General features: G+C 38.0%; 1 protein-coding gene across 14 annotated transcripts in view; it reads left to right on the plus strand.

The window, feature by feature from the left end:
• LOC108058109 (heparan sulfate 2-O-sulfotransferase pipe) overlaps positions 1 to 17,786 on the plus strand; it is a 40,941-nt gene that overhangs the window by 12,003 nt on the left and 11,152 nt on the right. For 12 of the 14 annotated variants that reach the window (XR_001769941.3, XM_070214460.1, XM_017142633.3 and 9 more), the window contains exons 2-3: positions 9,751 to 9,917; positions 16,036 to 16,094. Coding sequence is in view for 13 of the 14 variants with exons in the window: in XM_070214460.1 (XP_070070561.1) it covers positions 9,751 to 9,917; positions 16,036 to 16,094 (226 nt within the window). In the remaining variant the exon portion in view is untranslated. Of the gene's footprint in view, positions 1 to 9,750; positions 9,918 to 16,035; positions 16,095 to 17,027; positions 17,594 to 17,786 lie in introns of all 14 variants that reach the window. The other 2 variants (XM_017142629.3, XM_070214461.1) reach the window with 2 other exon arrangements.

Consider the following 17,786-nt stretch of genomic DNA (forward strand, 5'->3'; position numbering starts at 1 on the left):
TTATATCATTTACCTGAAAAAGCCACAGAAAACGTTCATTATCATTAAGAAGACTCTTCAAGCCTAGCCGCCTCCGAAATCTGCTGCTCTCATTGCTCCATTATCGCATTAAAAATAAACATCCGCCGCGAAATCAGTTGCCATAACAGTTAATTGTTTACAATTTGACCCACAAAAGCAATTTGGCACACAACTCATACCACTCCCCTCACCGAGGGCTGTTCTACACACCAGCAAATCCGGCAGACTTATGGCCATGATATGAAATTCGTTAATTATCAACACACATCTCTTCGCTCTCCGTCTCCATGGACAACTAAGAATTCTAGCCCGGCAGTAAAACAAATGACAACTGGAGTGTGTTAATGGACGACGTCACCATGCTGCCAGCCGCATTTGCTGCAGGTAGCATGAGCAGCAACACCTTCAATTTGACTGAACAACTCGAAAAATAGCGGAGAGAAGAAGCAATTTGCGGAAGGCATAACATAACCTATTTACCCATACAATAATACTGCCGGAAAAGTTCAGAAGGATTTGCTAAATCTCGCAGAACGGTAATAAAATTTTATGAAGATAAAAAAAACCTATTTTATACTTGGTAACATTAATTCTGAAGTTATTTCCGATTCTAGATTTAAATCCATTTTCTTAGTAGGTTAAGATTTTCACATTTTTTAAGTGTTTGAAAGAAAATTTAAGCCACTCTTAATGAACTCGCAGTTCCATTTTTGCCACAAGTCTTCATTTCTCCACCCACAGATGTGTTGTGTACTTAGGACTTTTATGTGAGTACTAGACGAAATTTAGGAGCAAGCTCGGGGGGCAGATACTTGAAAAGCCCGCACGTAGGTTTTACAACTTAATTACAAGCCGCGTTAATCTAAGCCTCATTTGGCTTCACCACACTCGTTCACTATTCATTTGACATTCACATAGTACGGGAATGGAACAGGGAACTCAAATGGGAGCATAACAAGCAAAATGAAATGGGTTGAATGACATTTTAATTGGATGCTATATAAAGAGATAAGCACTAAACATCAGCTTAAAAACTTAAGAAATAACTTTGATTTAGGGTAATATTATTTATTTTGACAATAAATTTAGTGGCCTTCTAAGTGCATTGTTAAAAACTCGTAAAATAAAAATACTTTTTTTTAATAGATAGATTGGTAATCAAAATGAAAAAATGGATTCGCTTTTATGTTCAATAACTTTAAACTTGCTTTGGATATTTTCTTTGGTCGTTACCAAAGCTTATAGAAATAATTATGTAGAATTAGGAAACGCATGGCAAAATGTACTGTAACAATGAAGACCGTTTGTCAATTCTAAAAGTTGAGAACTATTCAATAAAACGTTGGTCAAACATTAGCTCAGCGTAAAATCTTTAAACAGCTGTCACTTTTGTGAGTTACTTTTCGTTAATTTTTTTGCCATCAGCTTTTTTTCTTTAAACAAAAGAGCAAATTGTCTCGCCACTGATAATGATGAATACGATAATGATGATGTTTTTGGCCAAGATTGACACTTTTATTCAACGACCATGACTGTGACTCTGACTTTTAGCCACAGCTCGATTTGCACAGATACATCTATCCATCAAGCTATCTAACTACAGTTGAACTTAACTAACTCGAATTTTTTCGAACTCCGTTTTTGGCGAATTAAATAACACTTTTTTTTTTTTATTATACCTAGTTGGACCATTAAATCTTCCATAATTTAAATTGAAATGTTAAAAAGTAAATAAAAGACTAAATCTATTATGCAGATAGATAAAGATACAAATTTAAGGAGTAGATAAGTTGTGTTTTTATACACTCCTGGCTGCTAAAATGGTTTTAAAGTTTACTTTACAGATCACTATAGCTAACTTTGAAGCTAAAAAATAAAAAATCAAGTGTGTAATACAAATTTAATTTAAACAATCAACTGTGTATTATTGAGTGTCTTACGGTTTTTTGTTTGGAATCAAAAGACATTCAATCCCAATACAATTGATTTATTGGAGCTATACTGTATCTATTTGTATCGGGATAGGCAAAAACAATTTGTCGCGTGAGGAGGGGAGTGATAGATTTGCAGCGGAGCGTTGCAGTCGCACGTTCCTTGAAAACACCGCACAATTCGCAATTGAAAGTTGAGTTGTATTTTTAGTTTTTTTTTCATCTTTTGCACAGTAACCGCAGTTAGCCATTTGATCGAAAAGAAGACCTTTTCCCAGCACAGAATGTTGTGTCCGGTTGGAATTTTATTTTTTACTTTTTACTCTGCTTTCTTTTATGGGATCACGTTCTATTTGAAACGTGAATTATTTGCAACAAGCCAGTTGATGGATGGAAGTAAATCATGATACAGAAAGAGGAGAAAGGTAGAAAAGGAATAGGAGAGCATAGAGCAAACGAGTGGAGGATAAAGCCCAGTTCCGCACATTCAACTCAATTTTTTAAGTGCGTGTTAAGCGCCACTTTATACCATACGGTATGCGATTTACGATATTCGATACAGGCGTGAAATGCCTCCGAAATATTTTCTTTCTTCTACCAGCATCGAGTAATCGTTTTGTTTTTGATTATTATTTTGCGGCTGCTGAACGCTTCGGCTGGCAAAGTCATTAACTTTTATTTTTTGTATTATATTTCACTTGAGCGTGCCGAAGAAGATTACAATAATTTCGGGCAAGTCGTCGCCTTTGGCTTAATTGTATGTGGATTTTGAGGCTGCACTCATTAAACTTGGAGGCTAATGACTGACTAACATGGAAAATGGTGAAAAACTGATTATAGCTAAGAAATATCTGTAAAGAATATAGAAAATATTCGAAATACAAAGAGTTTAGTGCATATTTCACAGACTCTTTTAGTGCGTTAAATGCCATGCATAGGCAATAATTTACTTTTTAGAGCGTAAGTCAAAAAAGTGCCAAAAACGCTTTCACCATTGAAAGCCACTACCGAAATTCCATTAAAGTCCAGGCAAATTTGTTAGACCCTCTCGCCCAGTTTAAACATTGTCTAAAAGCAATTTTGTTGACCCAACTTTTTTTGGCCGTTCGCTTGTTTACTTAAAATTTATCACAATTACTTTACCACATAAAACGCTATGAAAAACGAGGAAAACTGTTTTTTTGATGAGTTTTTAAATGCTGACAGAGTCTTGTTATTAGAGTAAACAAACCACAGAAAAATAACGAAATAAAAGAGCAGCGGCAAATGCAAAACAAAAAAATACGAAGAATAATGGTAAAATGTAGTTCAAAAATGGCATAACATTTGTGAAATTAAAATAAACACAGTTCCAATCTGTGGACGGTTGTTGCTGCTTTTGTTTTGCGGCTTCAATTAAATCATATGCCAAGCTTTGCTGGCTTTTCATGCTGCAGAAAAGCGTTGCTATAGCTTACTACAGCTGTAGCTACTTATACAATAAAGTATCAACCGCCCCCTAGTCTCCATCTCTTTCCCACTTGAAATCGGGATAGGTACGTGCAAAAACAAAAACAAAACCAAATCCGAAAAACTGAAAAGAAAAACAATTGCATAAAAAATTCACATGACTCGAATGGTTCGCGCTCGTCTCTTTTGAGATTATACAACTTTCTAATCAAAATATTATTTTATTATTACTACTCATGGCGCGTTTTTTGTTTAATTTCGAACCCTGCTTTACTTCACTTTTCGTGGCGTCACTAAATTCAATTGCTCAATTGACTCAATCAGCTGTAACTAAACTTTTTGTCTCAATTTTCTACGGTTACATTTCAGAAACAGAGTTTTCGGTACGCACTTTTCGTCTGATGTTTTGCCCGAAAAATTATTGGTGGATGTGGGTCAGTTTTGCCTCCATCAGCTGCCTAAGTAAAACCAAAAATCATCGACTGGGCACGTAGAACGTTTTAATTACAATTGGCCTAGTTTCGCTGTGAGCCGAGATTTTGGACCGTTCTCTTGTTGCTATGTCTGATGGATATCTATCTGCTGGTCCATGGCACGGAGACTGCTATCAGATTAGAGTTAATAGTTTAATTGGGAGTGGGCCAGGGGAATTTTTGGACCGAGCCCTAGGGAAATGTGATTGAATGTGAGAGAAATCTGGGTATATGGGTTGAATGTTGTTCTAACAATTTTAAAGCTACAACGTTTTCTGTTAAAACAAAAATTCAAAAATAAATTTTTTCGCATTTTAGGCCCAACTAAAAACTGTTTCTTAGTTATTTAGCCGAGTACATCGAACAATTGTTTTAAAAATATTAATTTGAGTGGAAGAAAATTTACAAGCCTTGATTAACAATTAACAACTCAAATAATTTTCAAAAACTCTAAAAAGTCCAAATTGTATTTCGAATTTCCTCGCAACATCCAAAGAAACACCAACAGTTTCCTCTCCCAGATGAAATCCCAAAAAATCGTTTCAAATTGGTTTCATACGACCTCAAATGTACTCACCTTTTTGGAATACAGCCTAACGGAACTTCCAGCTTTAGAGATTAAACCTTGACCGAAGCGACCTCATTGCACCTCTCTATGCGCTTCTCACACACTTTTCCTACGGGCTTACACAACAAAAGCGGAAGGCCTCATTAACTGACCTTAGTTGACAATTTTAATGGGCCTTTCAGCGGGACCCACGAAAATTGCCTAATGAAGTGCCCATGGATTGCGAATGCCAGCCAAAAGTCAAGCGAAAGGTTCCCAAAAAATGTGGTGGCTGAAAGTTTGTTGAACTTTTGTTACGCCAAAAAACGCGGAAAAAATTTAATTTCTTTGAATATTAAATCAGGCAAATCATTGTGTGACCCGGGGGCAAACTAGTTATAAAAAGATCTGCCGCCTGAAGATTGGGTTATGTCATGGTGCCCGGCATTTCCACCAAAATGCTAATGCCCAGGAAAGAATAGTTATCCAAAGTCGGGGCGAGAGCATCTGGCCATGTTCTTCGACAGCATGATTTCATATTTCATACCTTCGCGTTCTTTCAACTTGTTTGGCCACTTCTAATCGTAATGCCGCTGGCTTGGGGGCAAATCTGGGTTCAAACACCTTTCGAAAACTTGCCTATTGCGTGTATTGATTGGAGTGTGTAGCTCCGAAGCGCGACTCGGTTTTTTCATCTTCGCAGATCCCCCATCGAAAATCGGACTCATTGCGAAAGAAATCTTCATGTCTCTAACAATTTGTTGCGCCTGCTCTGCAAGTCAACCAAGATGGAGCTGCTGGAGCTGGAGTTGCTTCATTGTATATCACTGAAGCATATTTCGAGTGGCTGTTAACAGTGCGAGGTCCATAACATGAATTGTCAATACAACGGGTTTTTTGAAATAAAGCTTAGAAGCCACAAAAAAAATTATATTTTTAACCAATTCTAGTCCTTGGCCGAGATAATAATTTAATATTGAATAAGCAGCAATTTCCTATGAATTTTGCACACTTGAAACATTGTTTCACTTACACGAGCTCCACTGTAATTTTTCTTTGAACCGCGCATTTTGCAATCTTCATTTCTAATGCCTCGGAAACTGGCTGCAATTTTGTTAGCCGCTTGCCGTTTTACAGTTTGATTAGCTGGAAAATTTGCCATCGTTTAATTAAATTATGTTTGCAGTTGGTAGTTGATGCCTAGGCTTACGTGTATGGGCAGTCGAATGACAATAAGCGGAAATGGCAATTTGCATGCAACGGCAGCTGACTATACCATTTCCAGCCCCTTGTTCCCGATCCCAAATAATTCTCCGAAGTGAAAGGTGCGGTCTGTTGGCCAACAAATGCTGACGGATAAACGGAAAGCATCTTGGCCAATGAACTCTGCGTTCTAAGGCAACTTCTTGGTGATTCTGCAATTTCTCCGCTCTGAGTTGGGAATTGATTTCGCTGAAAAATTGCTGGATATGCATGAACCGTAAGAATAATCAAAGCAACCGGCGTACCTATAGTGATGGCTGCTAAATGCAAAACACGCACAAAGGTATCTCTAAAGTACCTCACCTCGTTCCTCATGGGTGGGGAAATACACAGTTAGTCTGAGTTTAGTTGGTAATGCTAGTCATTTGACTTAGATCATGCATTTACGTTTATATAACAGTTAGGAAATATAACATAAAATAGCATAAATAAATCAAAATGTTGAAATCCAAACACTGATCCGAGATTCCAGAATTTCTTCCTAGAAAAAGACAGCTTAACTTCAAAATATCAGTATCCCATCGTCCCATTTCTCTCATTACCGACATGCACGCACATATTTCAATCATCTTGATGAAGCTGTAGCCAACTGTGCCACTGTGGAAATCGAGCTCGAAGCTATTACTCTTGGAGCCACATCACCCCCATCGGCCACGCCCATCCGCCCCCTCGGAGCGAGGGAAATAGAACTCACATCGCATACGTATAGTATAGTAGTATGTTGAAAGTCCCAAAAAAAAGCGCTAACGAACTAAGTGTGGCCGAGGTCCCTGGTTCTGGGTCCCTAATGGCCTGCACATGTGCTACGTGGCAGCAAACGAACTGCAGTTGGACCAACCAAAGTACACCCCCTTAACTCCGAAATCCCCAACTCCCCTTCTGAATTGTACAAAGAAATCGACGCAGTCACGTAAAATTATTTTAATAATCACATAACTTTCGGCATTTACACGCCAGGCGACCCAACGGGAGTAGCAAACAAAATGTCAATAAATTTCGGACTTTTTGTTTGGGCTGAGCAAAAAATATATATTTACAAGTGCAAACAAAATTATAGAAATATATAAAAATATATACAAAATATAAAAAAATATTTTAAATAGGTAATATAATATCTATTTATTTTGCATTATTTAATAAAAATACAACAAATTAAGCATGATTTTGAAGGAATCATCAAAATTTGTATTCTAACCACAGCTGTATATGGTAACAACGTTGGGATGCGCAGAGAAAAGAATAAGTTTTTGGTGGCTAGAGGGCTTAAGTGGGATTTGCGAGGAACTTTAGTGTCAACTTTAACAATAAGTTGTGAAAAAACGGCACCATAAATGCCTAGCCGAAACATTTGCTTGCACATAAGCCGCAAAACTTTTGACGGCCACTGTGGGCTAATGAAATGAAGCCTTCCCCAAAAAACATACATAACATACATAGCAACTTGAGCTGATTCCCCACAGCAGGGGGCCGTCTGAAGGATTTTTCCTTTCTGGTCAGCCCCTGGACACAGTTTCAGCTATCAATTGCATCTGTCTATCCCGCAGATACATTTCACTAAAGTCTAACCTGGGATTTTTCCGGGACTCCCCCGTTGTCGCTCTTTGATATTCTGCCCAGCTGAGCAGCTCCAGTGCAGTCGTTCGAAATAAATTACTCTGTGCACCTAATGACAAACTAAACCAGACCCCGACTCCTCGAACTTTACTCTGGCCTGAAGTTAGAGAGGAGATCGCTGGTTGTCATTATATTTTTCCCTCGGTAGCTTTAAGCTTGAGACAAACTGGAGTAAACAGTTTAAAAATGGAGCTCAAACATTTAAAATTAAACAAATTTTTTGAATACATATATTTTTTGGTATATTCTCCAGATTTCCGAGTGTATTAAAGCTTTCGACTTCTAATCCCATTTTACTCCCAGTTTCTGTTGTTGTATTTGTTTCCCTTTTATGGCCGCATTTATTGTCATTATTATTTTGATACCGTTTTTTAAGTTTTCTGCTGTTGTCTGCCCAGTTTTCCTGCTATCTGCCCGTAGATTTATGCCAACAAAAGCCAACAATAAAAAACATACACTCCGTTTTTGCTTTTAATTTTGTTTCTTCCCAGTGCTGTCCAGTCGGAGCAGCGGACAGCTGCATTAAAAAGTTGCTAAAGAAAACAGTTTGCATTGCAATTTTTACTCGGTTTTATTTTTCAACTCTCTTTAGGAGGTTCGTTGTTTTCTTCTATTTCTTTGTGCTTTGTTGTGTTATCAACGTTGGGCAGTAGTAAAAAATATCAAAACAAAATAAAAATAGATATGTACTTAAATATATACTTTTTGTGTGTGCTTTAGAAGTGACCAGGGCCCACAAAAGGTTGTCCGGTCTGTTGCAACTCGGTTAAGCCCTCCCAACTGGGTCATTGTTGTCCGATCTGGCTTACCGACTCAAGCAGAAGTAATGCCAAATCTGAACGCTGCGAATTCAATTTGATATGAAAATATATGCATAAAAGGAGAATAATTGAATAAAATACATCGACGTAAAACAATAACATTTTCTCATTGCATTAAAACCAGACTTTCCTCTGAGGGATAGATATATTTGAAATATTTGACATCAATCGAAAAAAGTAAACGCAAAATTAAGTTAGCTGCACCCACAATCTTTTTATACCCGTTACTCGTAGAGTAAAAGGGTATATTGTATTCGTGCAAAAGTATGTAACAGCTAGAAGGGAGCATTTCCGACCCTATAAAGTATATATATTCTTGATCAGGGTCACTAGCCGAGTCGATCTAGCCATGTCCGTCTGTCCGTCTGTCTGTCTGTCTGTCCGTATGAACACTGAGATCTCGGAAACTATAAAAGCTAGAAGATTGACATTTTGCATGCAGATTCTAGGAGTTCCTACGCAGCGCAAGTTTGTTTCAAAAGGGTGCCACGCCCCCTCTAACGCCCACAATCGCTTATATACGATTTTAAAAATTTCAATATTTCGGAAAAGTAAAAAAGCAGTTCTATGGTGTTTATCAATATTTATGGAAATGTAGACAAATTTTTTTAAATCGGACCATTCGTTAAAAAGTTACGGCGGATAAAAGTTTTTATCCCCATCTCCTTCGCACTCCCTTTAGCTGAGTAACGGGTATCTGATAGTCGGGGCACCCGACTATAGCGTTCTGTCTTGTTATTACTTTTTTTTTAACGACCTCATACTAATAACAATTTTAATTGACAATTGACTATTTTAATTGAATCTGAGATGCATAGACACGATTTCAATCCTTAATTAACATTAAAGACCATTTAAATAGTAAAATGTTTTTACTTTATAAAATATAATATACCCAATGATGATAACATAGTCATAATGTTAGGACTGATATTTATGGAGTGTGTTTCAAAAATAATTGTCAGTAAAAAACTGCGTCAAGTATAGTGATTTACTGCGAGTATAGTTGAAATGTAACAATTTATTTATTTAAGCGATGCAATTTGAAGAATATGAAACTTGCAATTAAAAATTGTTGAAACTATAGGTTTGATTGTTTTAAAGAAAGGTCTAGAGAGTTTGAAATACCTCTATCGGCGAGCTGTACCGCACACCTGTCAAGCGTCCCTTGGAGCAACACCCTACAACTCATCCCGTATTGTTTGTTAATTTCTTTTATAATTTTTGCAATTTCTCTTCACTCACTAGCAGTGCAATTCTGGTGTCCCTTCGCCGATTTTTGCTTTGTTGTTCCGTTTTATTCCGTTCCAGCTTTTCAGAACTTAATTAAATGTTGTCACAGCGCACACTTTGTAGTCCTGGCGCCTGGACCTTTTGCCCCTATACCACCTTTTTATTTCCTTCGAGTCCTGGGAATCCTGGGAATCCTGGGGACAGGAAACAGGGAACCGCCCCGCTGGCTGTTTGTGACAGCCATTCGAAGTGTAAATGAAATAATAGCTGCTAAAAACCAATTTGGCGTAAATTATAAAAGCTTAATGGCCATTATAAATGGTGAACAGTCCCCGTCCCCTTTCATCGACCTGTTGGGTAACCTTTGACTAACAATTTATTTGCTTGTTCTCTTGCAGTTCCGTGGAGCTGATCGCCCTGCTGGCTATTTCGTGCACCTTCTTCCTGTTCATGCACACGAACAAATTGAACAGTCGCCTCAAGGAGATGGAGGTGAAGCTGCAACCGTCGGAGTTTTCGGCCCTGGGCCTAACGGGCAACCACATCAGCGGACACGATGCGGGCAGTAAGTCACTATCCCTCAGATTCAGATACCCACTTCCCCCAGATGCCATTATCTCAGATGCATATCTAACGCATAGCATCGCATCGGATCGCACCTCCCCTCATCTCATCTCGTTTCCATTGCGGAACAATGGACTCAAGGGCACAATGTGGACTAGAATTTGCGCTCGATTGCATTCGCGTTGCGTTGCCTATCGGTTAAGGCATCAGATTTGGACAGGAAGTTTGGCAAAGTGCAAAAAACGGTGGGAAGAAAATAGGGTACGAGTAAGGGATATTGTGGGAATTTTGCAGACTAAACGTTTAGTTGGTTACCACTTAAAGAACACAACTGTTTTTAATGTTTATCTACAATACACAATTCAATACATATATTGGAGGGGATTTCAAACAAAACATATTAGCTCAGAAAAAACTTTAAAAAAAACAAGAAAATGTTTGTTTGGTTTAATTACTTCAGTTGTTTAACTCGGATTAAAAAAATTGTTACTAAACATTAACTTATCGGAACTGTCTGACCCACCCTTTTGATCTATTCAATACCTCTTATGATAGCCAGTTACACCCAATTGATTTTTAATTACCGCATTGACCCAAACCTCAAGCCAGGCAAAAAACAACAGATTCAGGGAGACTGAGACCTTTGTTAAAATTTCCCGTTGGCGCTTGCCATAAATTAGTTGATCGTTTTAGTCTAAATTAGAGCTCGAGAATTAATTATGGAATATTTCGTAAATGTAGCACAAAGAGAAAATATAAATAAATGGATGTTCATATAAACCATTTGTGTGTACTTTTGGAATAGCACTAATAAACTGGCAAATTAAAATCAACATAATATATGGTCGATGCATTCATAGATTGCTGCTGCTACAAATATGAGCAGTGCACACTTTAATTATAATATGCATGAGCTTACATATATATTGTGTTTATATATTTTTTGTTCATTAGATAGCCCCCTTTTGTCAATATTTTAGTGCATTAATAAATTATTTAGGAGCGACAGGTCCGCTAGGAAAAAGGTTTGGGGCATTATCATCGTGACTGGGAATTTAACCTTTTGACGTAGCGTTAAGCCCGATTTTGTTTTTGTGGCTGGTATAAATAATGCATAATATTATTAATTCAATTAGTTTGCAAAATAATGATAAAAGCAACAATAGGAAATAGGGGATTAATTGGCGTGAATTTAAAATCACAGAAATCCCTTCGTGGTTTCTGAATTAAAGCTCTATGCGGAGTAAATTTTATTTAAATAAAAATAAATGCATAGAAATAAAAATGTATCAAATCTGATTTTATATGTTCAGGGTTTATAAATACACATTACAAAAAACGGTTTTAGTTTTCTTCTTGTGTGGACAGTCATCCCAAATAATTTGAAATACCCCCATTGAGATCACATTACCCAGGACCACAAAAGCCATCACTTGACACCTTTTTGATCCACAACAATGTTTGCCAAACATACTACAAATACCAAAAGCCAAACCACAAATTGAGTGCATAAACAATAAAAAATTAAAAGAGCACTATTGCTGGCAAATGAAAATACGCATTGGGGCGGCACTTGAGATTCTGCCACTCAATAGTCTGTCTAGTCTGTCAAAAAACCACAATCAGGCCGCTTCCAACCAACTAATAACGCTATTATTAGGCAACCGCGGAAAAATTCAAATCGAATCAAAACTCTCTGAAAATGCAAAACCCTAATTTCCATGCCGGAAGTTTGGCGGGTTGCTCGGGCCGTGCAATTCCACTTGCAAATTAGGCAAACGTTGCCCCAACCTCGCAACGGCAGCTGTGCCAAGTGATCTCCACTTGGTTGATTTTCGCGGCGAAAATGGGACTTGAAGGGGCCTGAAGAAAGAAAACAGAAGACTTCACGCCTAGCTGCAGTGATTGCCAAACAACAACAGCAGTCAGCTGGTGCTCTGTGGTAACGAAGAAAGACTTTCTATAGGAGCCGAAAATACAATACCCTGCCAGATCGATTTCACTTTCTTTAAAATCGAGTACTTCCGTTCAATAGTTCAAATGTATCTTTAGGTCTTTTATTTTTAAGGATAATCACATTATAGTTATATCTCATTTAGTTTACTTTTATAATGCCAAACGATCGTGGTTATAACTTTTTTCCTATAATTGTATTTATTTTATTTTTTTATTTAAGTACCGTAATAATCGGTAACTAATATTCAAAGCACAATGAAAAAAGGACGATGAACCGATAAAAAATCAAATAAAAGGACAGATAATAAAATATAGATTAATAAATTCATTAGGTTCTTAAAAATTTTTCTAATTAATCAAATCATAAGCAGAAATAAAATTTTTTTTAAAGATCATATGCAACCCATTTCTCTGGTAAGAATTTTGAATTGAAATTATCTGCGTAACTATTTCATCCAATCTTTAAAAAAATTTCGAGAGAGTAAAAGCGTAAATTCCATAGCCAAAAGCGGTTTTCCACTGTACCGTGAGTGATGATGATGATAATGACGATGTGGAAGAGGATAAAGTCGGGCCAGATGCGACGGCCTTTCAGAGAGCACTTGTGGGTTATGTTTGCTGCACAGCTGGTGGCATCTTCATTGTTGCCGCTCTTGCATTTGGGTCTGCGCACGCGTCAATTGCCGACAGTTACAAATTGTCCCCGGTTAGCCCCTCTCCAAAAAAAACCTGGCTAATGGCAAAAAAACAAATGGCCAAAAAAAAAAATAAAATATTTTGGAAAAAAGGAAAACTAAATAACACCTTGTGACGGTGATGGAGTTTTCCTCTGGGCTGAAGACAAAACGAAATAAACAGTGAGAAATACAGGAAAAAGGTTTACCTTCAGCCAGTTGTTCATCCATTCATAAATATTTCATTTAATTGACTCACACGACTCGGGGTCGAGTACGAGATAAAGATACGAATATGACGACGTACTCAACTTGCCATCATGATGATGATGACACCGTTTGTTGCCGCTCGTCGATGTCGGTTTTTGTCTGCCTGCTTTTTTGTACTTATTTTTTATATGTATTTGGTTGGCAACATTGAACTTGACTTAAGTTAATTAACGGTGCTGAACGATGCAAGCCAAGTTGTCTGGCGGTTGGTTAATTTCGTGGTCTAATGAGCAAAAGGAAATGGGAAGGGAAAATAGAAAGAATCTTGTGCATTTAGGAAAGTATGTGTTTAAAAAGAGTGGGTTAAGCGGACAATGATTTAAGAAAGAAATTGATCCATTTCCTAACAACATTTTCATTATCACCCATTAAATATATTAAATTATTTTATTTGAATGCTTTAAAAAGCATATTTTAGTATTAGTATTTGCATACAAATTAATAAAGTGTACCAATGTTATTATGAACATGCTGAAAACATTATTATTTATAAACAAACTCCCGTTACTCAGCTGAGTGTGAGGAAAATTGAGACTTGCAAGCAGCAAAGCAATTTTGCTCAAAATACTTTATTTGCTCATAACTTTTAAATAAATGGTCCAATTTTAAAATTTTTACATTTCGATAGGAATATGGCATTTACACTTTTACAAAAACAGTAAAGATTTGGGCGCCAGTCCTTTCAGGCGATTGTGCGCGTTAGAGTGAGCCTGCCGCTCGACTGCGTAGAAATCCCAATACATCGTACCCTTTTATCTACGAGTAAAGGGTGCAAATAAAGGATAAATAACGTGAATGATACTGCAAAAAGCAAGTCCTCCAAAAATTCGGAGTATTGGTTTTTATAATACGCAATGCAAGATATTCAGCACCGGTCAGCCATTAATTATTTTAATATATCTGTTTTTCCTACCTTTAACAAATGTGAGGAATCTTTGTTGTTGTCAACAGTTACCCTTGACGTACTAGCAACACTCTTTAGAACCTTTCAGCACTCTACCTGACACAAGCCATTGTCTCAAAAGTAAGAGACCAAACCAGCAATTGTTTGCACCTTTAACTGGCACACTAACAACAATCTTAGCAAAAATGTAGCAATACCAACTTTGCCCCTGGCTAAAATGCATAGCAAACCAGTTCTTTGCGCTCACTACCGAACCGGGCAGCTTTATTTTCAATTAGACAGCCACAAGACACGAACTAAGCCACGGACCCAAACACCCATAGAAATAGCACCAACGGCAATGGGAAACCTCCACCTACAGAGAGAGAAAGTGTTTCGAAACTTAATACTAAATTGAGATGTCAAGATGAGTATTTAATATCACTAAATATATATTTTTTAACCTCTCTACATTTTTAAATTAAACCTTTACTTGACATTCAATAAGATTGGATTTCAGTGCTTTAACGTTTTTTCCTCTGTATATCAAGTTCGCTGGGTAGCCAAACTAAGTGTTTTGGAGCTGAGGTCCAATTCAGTTGGAAAATGCAAGCAAGCAAGCAATTTGTGTTGGCAGGGGCGGAACCAAGGGGCTCGTATAATTTTGGAGCCAGATGTTGAGATAGGGTGTGATAGAGAGATTGAGAAGTGAAACACAACATTAACCTAATGAACGAGGTTTTAAGTGGGGTAGATTTAGAACAAGAGGCAAGGCTCTTTACACAAGGAAGTTGTCACGTAGAATAGGGAAAAGAAAAAAATCCTGGATGCTATAAATTACTTAGGAATTTTAACTTAAACCTTCTGGAAATAATAATAATTACAATTTTATGCTATTTGAAGAGAGATTTTCTTTAAATTTTACTTATTACAAAAAAATCAAATTTTTCGAAAAATTAAAAATTGTATATTATTATTACCCCTTTCCCGCTTTTATTTCATACCACATACAATTCATTCAGAGCCAATTCTCATAATTATTCTGAAATGCCTCATATTCTACAAGCTGCGACATATGCTACGTTGTTCACCTTCGGTGCATTGGCAGTTCAAGTGGCCAATAACCGGAGCTAGGCTAAGATTGAAGGTTGCATTAGAACACCAAAAAAAGTCAGATCCAATCAGAGCCAATGAACAAGGGACAAAATGGGACGAAGTGACCCAATTTCCAAACCGCACAAAACGAAAACATACAACAGTGCGAAAAAGAATCAAAATAAAAAGTGACAAATAAAAGAAGGGCAGGCTTCTATTTTAAGGTTCCGACCGCAAAATGTTTTTCTCTCTTGGTTCAGTGACTTTGTTGTCCGCGGTTTTTGCAGAAACTCGGTCGAAACCAGTTGGTGCAACACTTTCATTCATTCACATTTTCCAGCGAAACTGCCCAATTGACCAAATACAACAGATCTGGTTTAAAGGCAATCGGACTGGATATACGCAGACTTCCTTGTTCAGTTCGCGGCGAATTATGAAATACTCGGCCATAAAAACCAAAGCCGAGCCAAAACAAAAGTGAACCGACCCACACTACACTTGAAAATCAAGATGTTTTCCGCATCTCTCTGTCCAACTGATCAATGGCAGTCATTTACTAGTTTGACTCAAATTGTACGAACTGCCAGCGACTTGAGCTGGACAAATGTCTGGCATCAGCATTTTAATTGACCGCACGACACGCAGAAATATCCATTTGCATGCGTTTACTTCTTGGGCCGCTAAGAAATGGGGGAAACCTTTCAAATCCACCGGGGATGATCCCTATCGCAGCCCAAGAGAGCCGGAAAAGTGAAAGGAATCATGATGAGCTTGCATATTTATTGCACTCGTCTTTATTTATTTATCATAGCTGTAAATGGCCCCAACTTCGACTTGGGCCTCGACATCCCCGTCAAACATTGCATAAACACTTTCGGGCCCAAATGAAAAGTAAAAGTATTCGGATTGCTTCCTTGGCGTCAGATTTTAAGGTCACCGATTATTTCAACTTAATTGGGTTCGAGATGATAACTGATATTAGTAATCATGGCGATGTTAGATGATAATTGGATTGTCGTGAGATGTTTATTAAGGTATCAAGAAAGGTACATGGCAAGTGGGTTTACTTTACTACCTATAAAAAATAATATATTTATTTATTTACATACTGTTAGCTTAATGTTACAAATTAAAGCAACAGGGATATACAAATCAATATTTTGTTCCTTATCTCATTCAAACAAGTCAACGTTTAAACTGTTATAATTCGAACTCTTTTAAACCTTTGCGACATTTTTCAGAGCACGACGACATCAACACTTTACATGGCACCTACCAATATCTGAAGAGCACCGGCCAGGTAAGCACAGTTTATATTTAACTCGCCTTTTGCCATATCGCCGTAAAACATTGTTGCATACATTATTGGTGGTTCATATTGCGATAGAGAAACCATCAAAGAAAGTCCATTAAAAGCGGCCGACATGTGGAACGGTAGTTTCAGCTCCTTGGTGTTTGATATTGCATTCAGCCTACAGCATACAGCATTTAGTATTTTGCCTGCCCGAAAAAAAATCATCCCTTGTGTTTCTCTCTCTGTCTCGCTCATACGCTGTCTTTGTCGCACTCATTGTGTCAGCGAGGATCCCATACTATCCGTAGCTTTCTCCTATTAAGACCTCACCCACATACAACACGAACAACACCCCACACACTAGATTTAAACAGTTTAGCCAATTAGCTATCTGGTAGACTATCAGCTATCCCTATACCTATACCTACAACTGTACCTATTCCTATACCGACTCTGATTCTAGCTAGATGTACACTATCCTAAAGATCTCTCTCCTAACACTAACCAAACTACGAAAATTACACTTCGACTTTGTCTTGGAATTTTGTCAGCGCAGTCTTTTTTTTTTGTTCGTTAGCTAGTTGCGACATAGAAGCGATAGAAAATCGATTTATAAAGATTAAATAGTAAAGGTAAGTGTCCGTTGTGGGGAGGATTAATATTTATGCCTATGTGCCCAGCTGTGCAGTGAGCAACTTTTTGCGAAATTTCTAAGTCGATGGGATGCCCCAGGTGCCATGTTTGTTGCTTCCAAAAAAAAAAAATTTAAATGCAAACCGCTTGAAGTCTATTTTTATAAAACTTTATATGTTGTCCTACCTGTGTTTGACTCGTTTATGTGCGTGTATCTCTGTGTCTGTGCCCCCAACACCAAGCAACCTGTAGCCTGCAACCTGAAAACTACTCCAACTAGCACTCCCAACTTTTGCAATCCGGCAGCTAAAACACCTGACCGCCGCACAGCTGAACAACACCCCGCGAGCCCAACTGGACACGATATTGTTCAATCGGATCACGAAGACTGGCAGCGAAAAGATGATGGAGTTGCTCAAGATCCTGGGCCAGCGCAATAATTTCGAGGCTCGTCGCGATGTAGAGGGATTCTACGAAGTCGTCTTAATGCACGACGCCTATGCCAAGAACTTTTTACGCACTGAAGTGCTCAACTGCAGCAGAGCCAACACATATACGAAACATGTGGCCTTTTTGGACTTTGACCGATTGGACGAACCCTGGCCGATATACATTAACATGGTTCGAGACCCCATCGAGCGACTGGTCAGTTGGTTTTACTACGCCCGCGCCCCATGGTATTTGGCCGAAAGAAGGGAAGTCTTTGGGGACGCCGTCAAAATGCCCAGTATAGAGTGGCTCAAAAAGGACTTTAACCGCTGCATCGAGGAGCACGATCCCGAGTGCGTGTTCGAGCAAATGGAATTGGGAAATCTGGGCGACCATAGACGACAGTCACTATATCTTTGCGGTCAGGTCCAGGAGGTGTGCATGTGAGTAGCTGTTCTAGAGGTAGGAGGGATGAACAGATTTAAAAGAGGTTGATCGGAAAGTGAGGGAAAGCGGCCTAGAAAAAAATCTTCCGAAATTACACCACAAAACCCTTCAACAAAGTTTTGCCGAAAGGAAAGCTTTGCTAGCCTGCTAATAAATATTATTGTAGGAGAATTATCTTGGGACGTATAT

This window comes from Drosophila takahashii, chromosome 3L (assembly GCF_030179915.1).
Source record: "Drosophila takahashii strain IR98-3 E-12201 chromosome 3L, DtakHiC1v2, whole genome shotgun sequence".
NCBI lineage: Eukaryota > Metazoa > Arthropoda > Insecta > Diptera > Drosophilidae > Drosophila > Drosophila takahashii.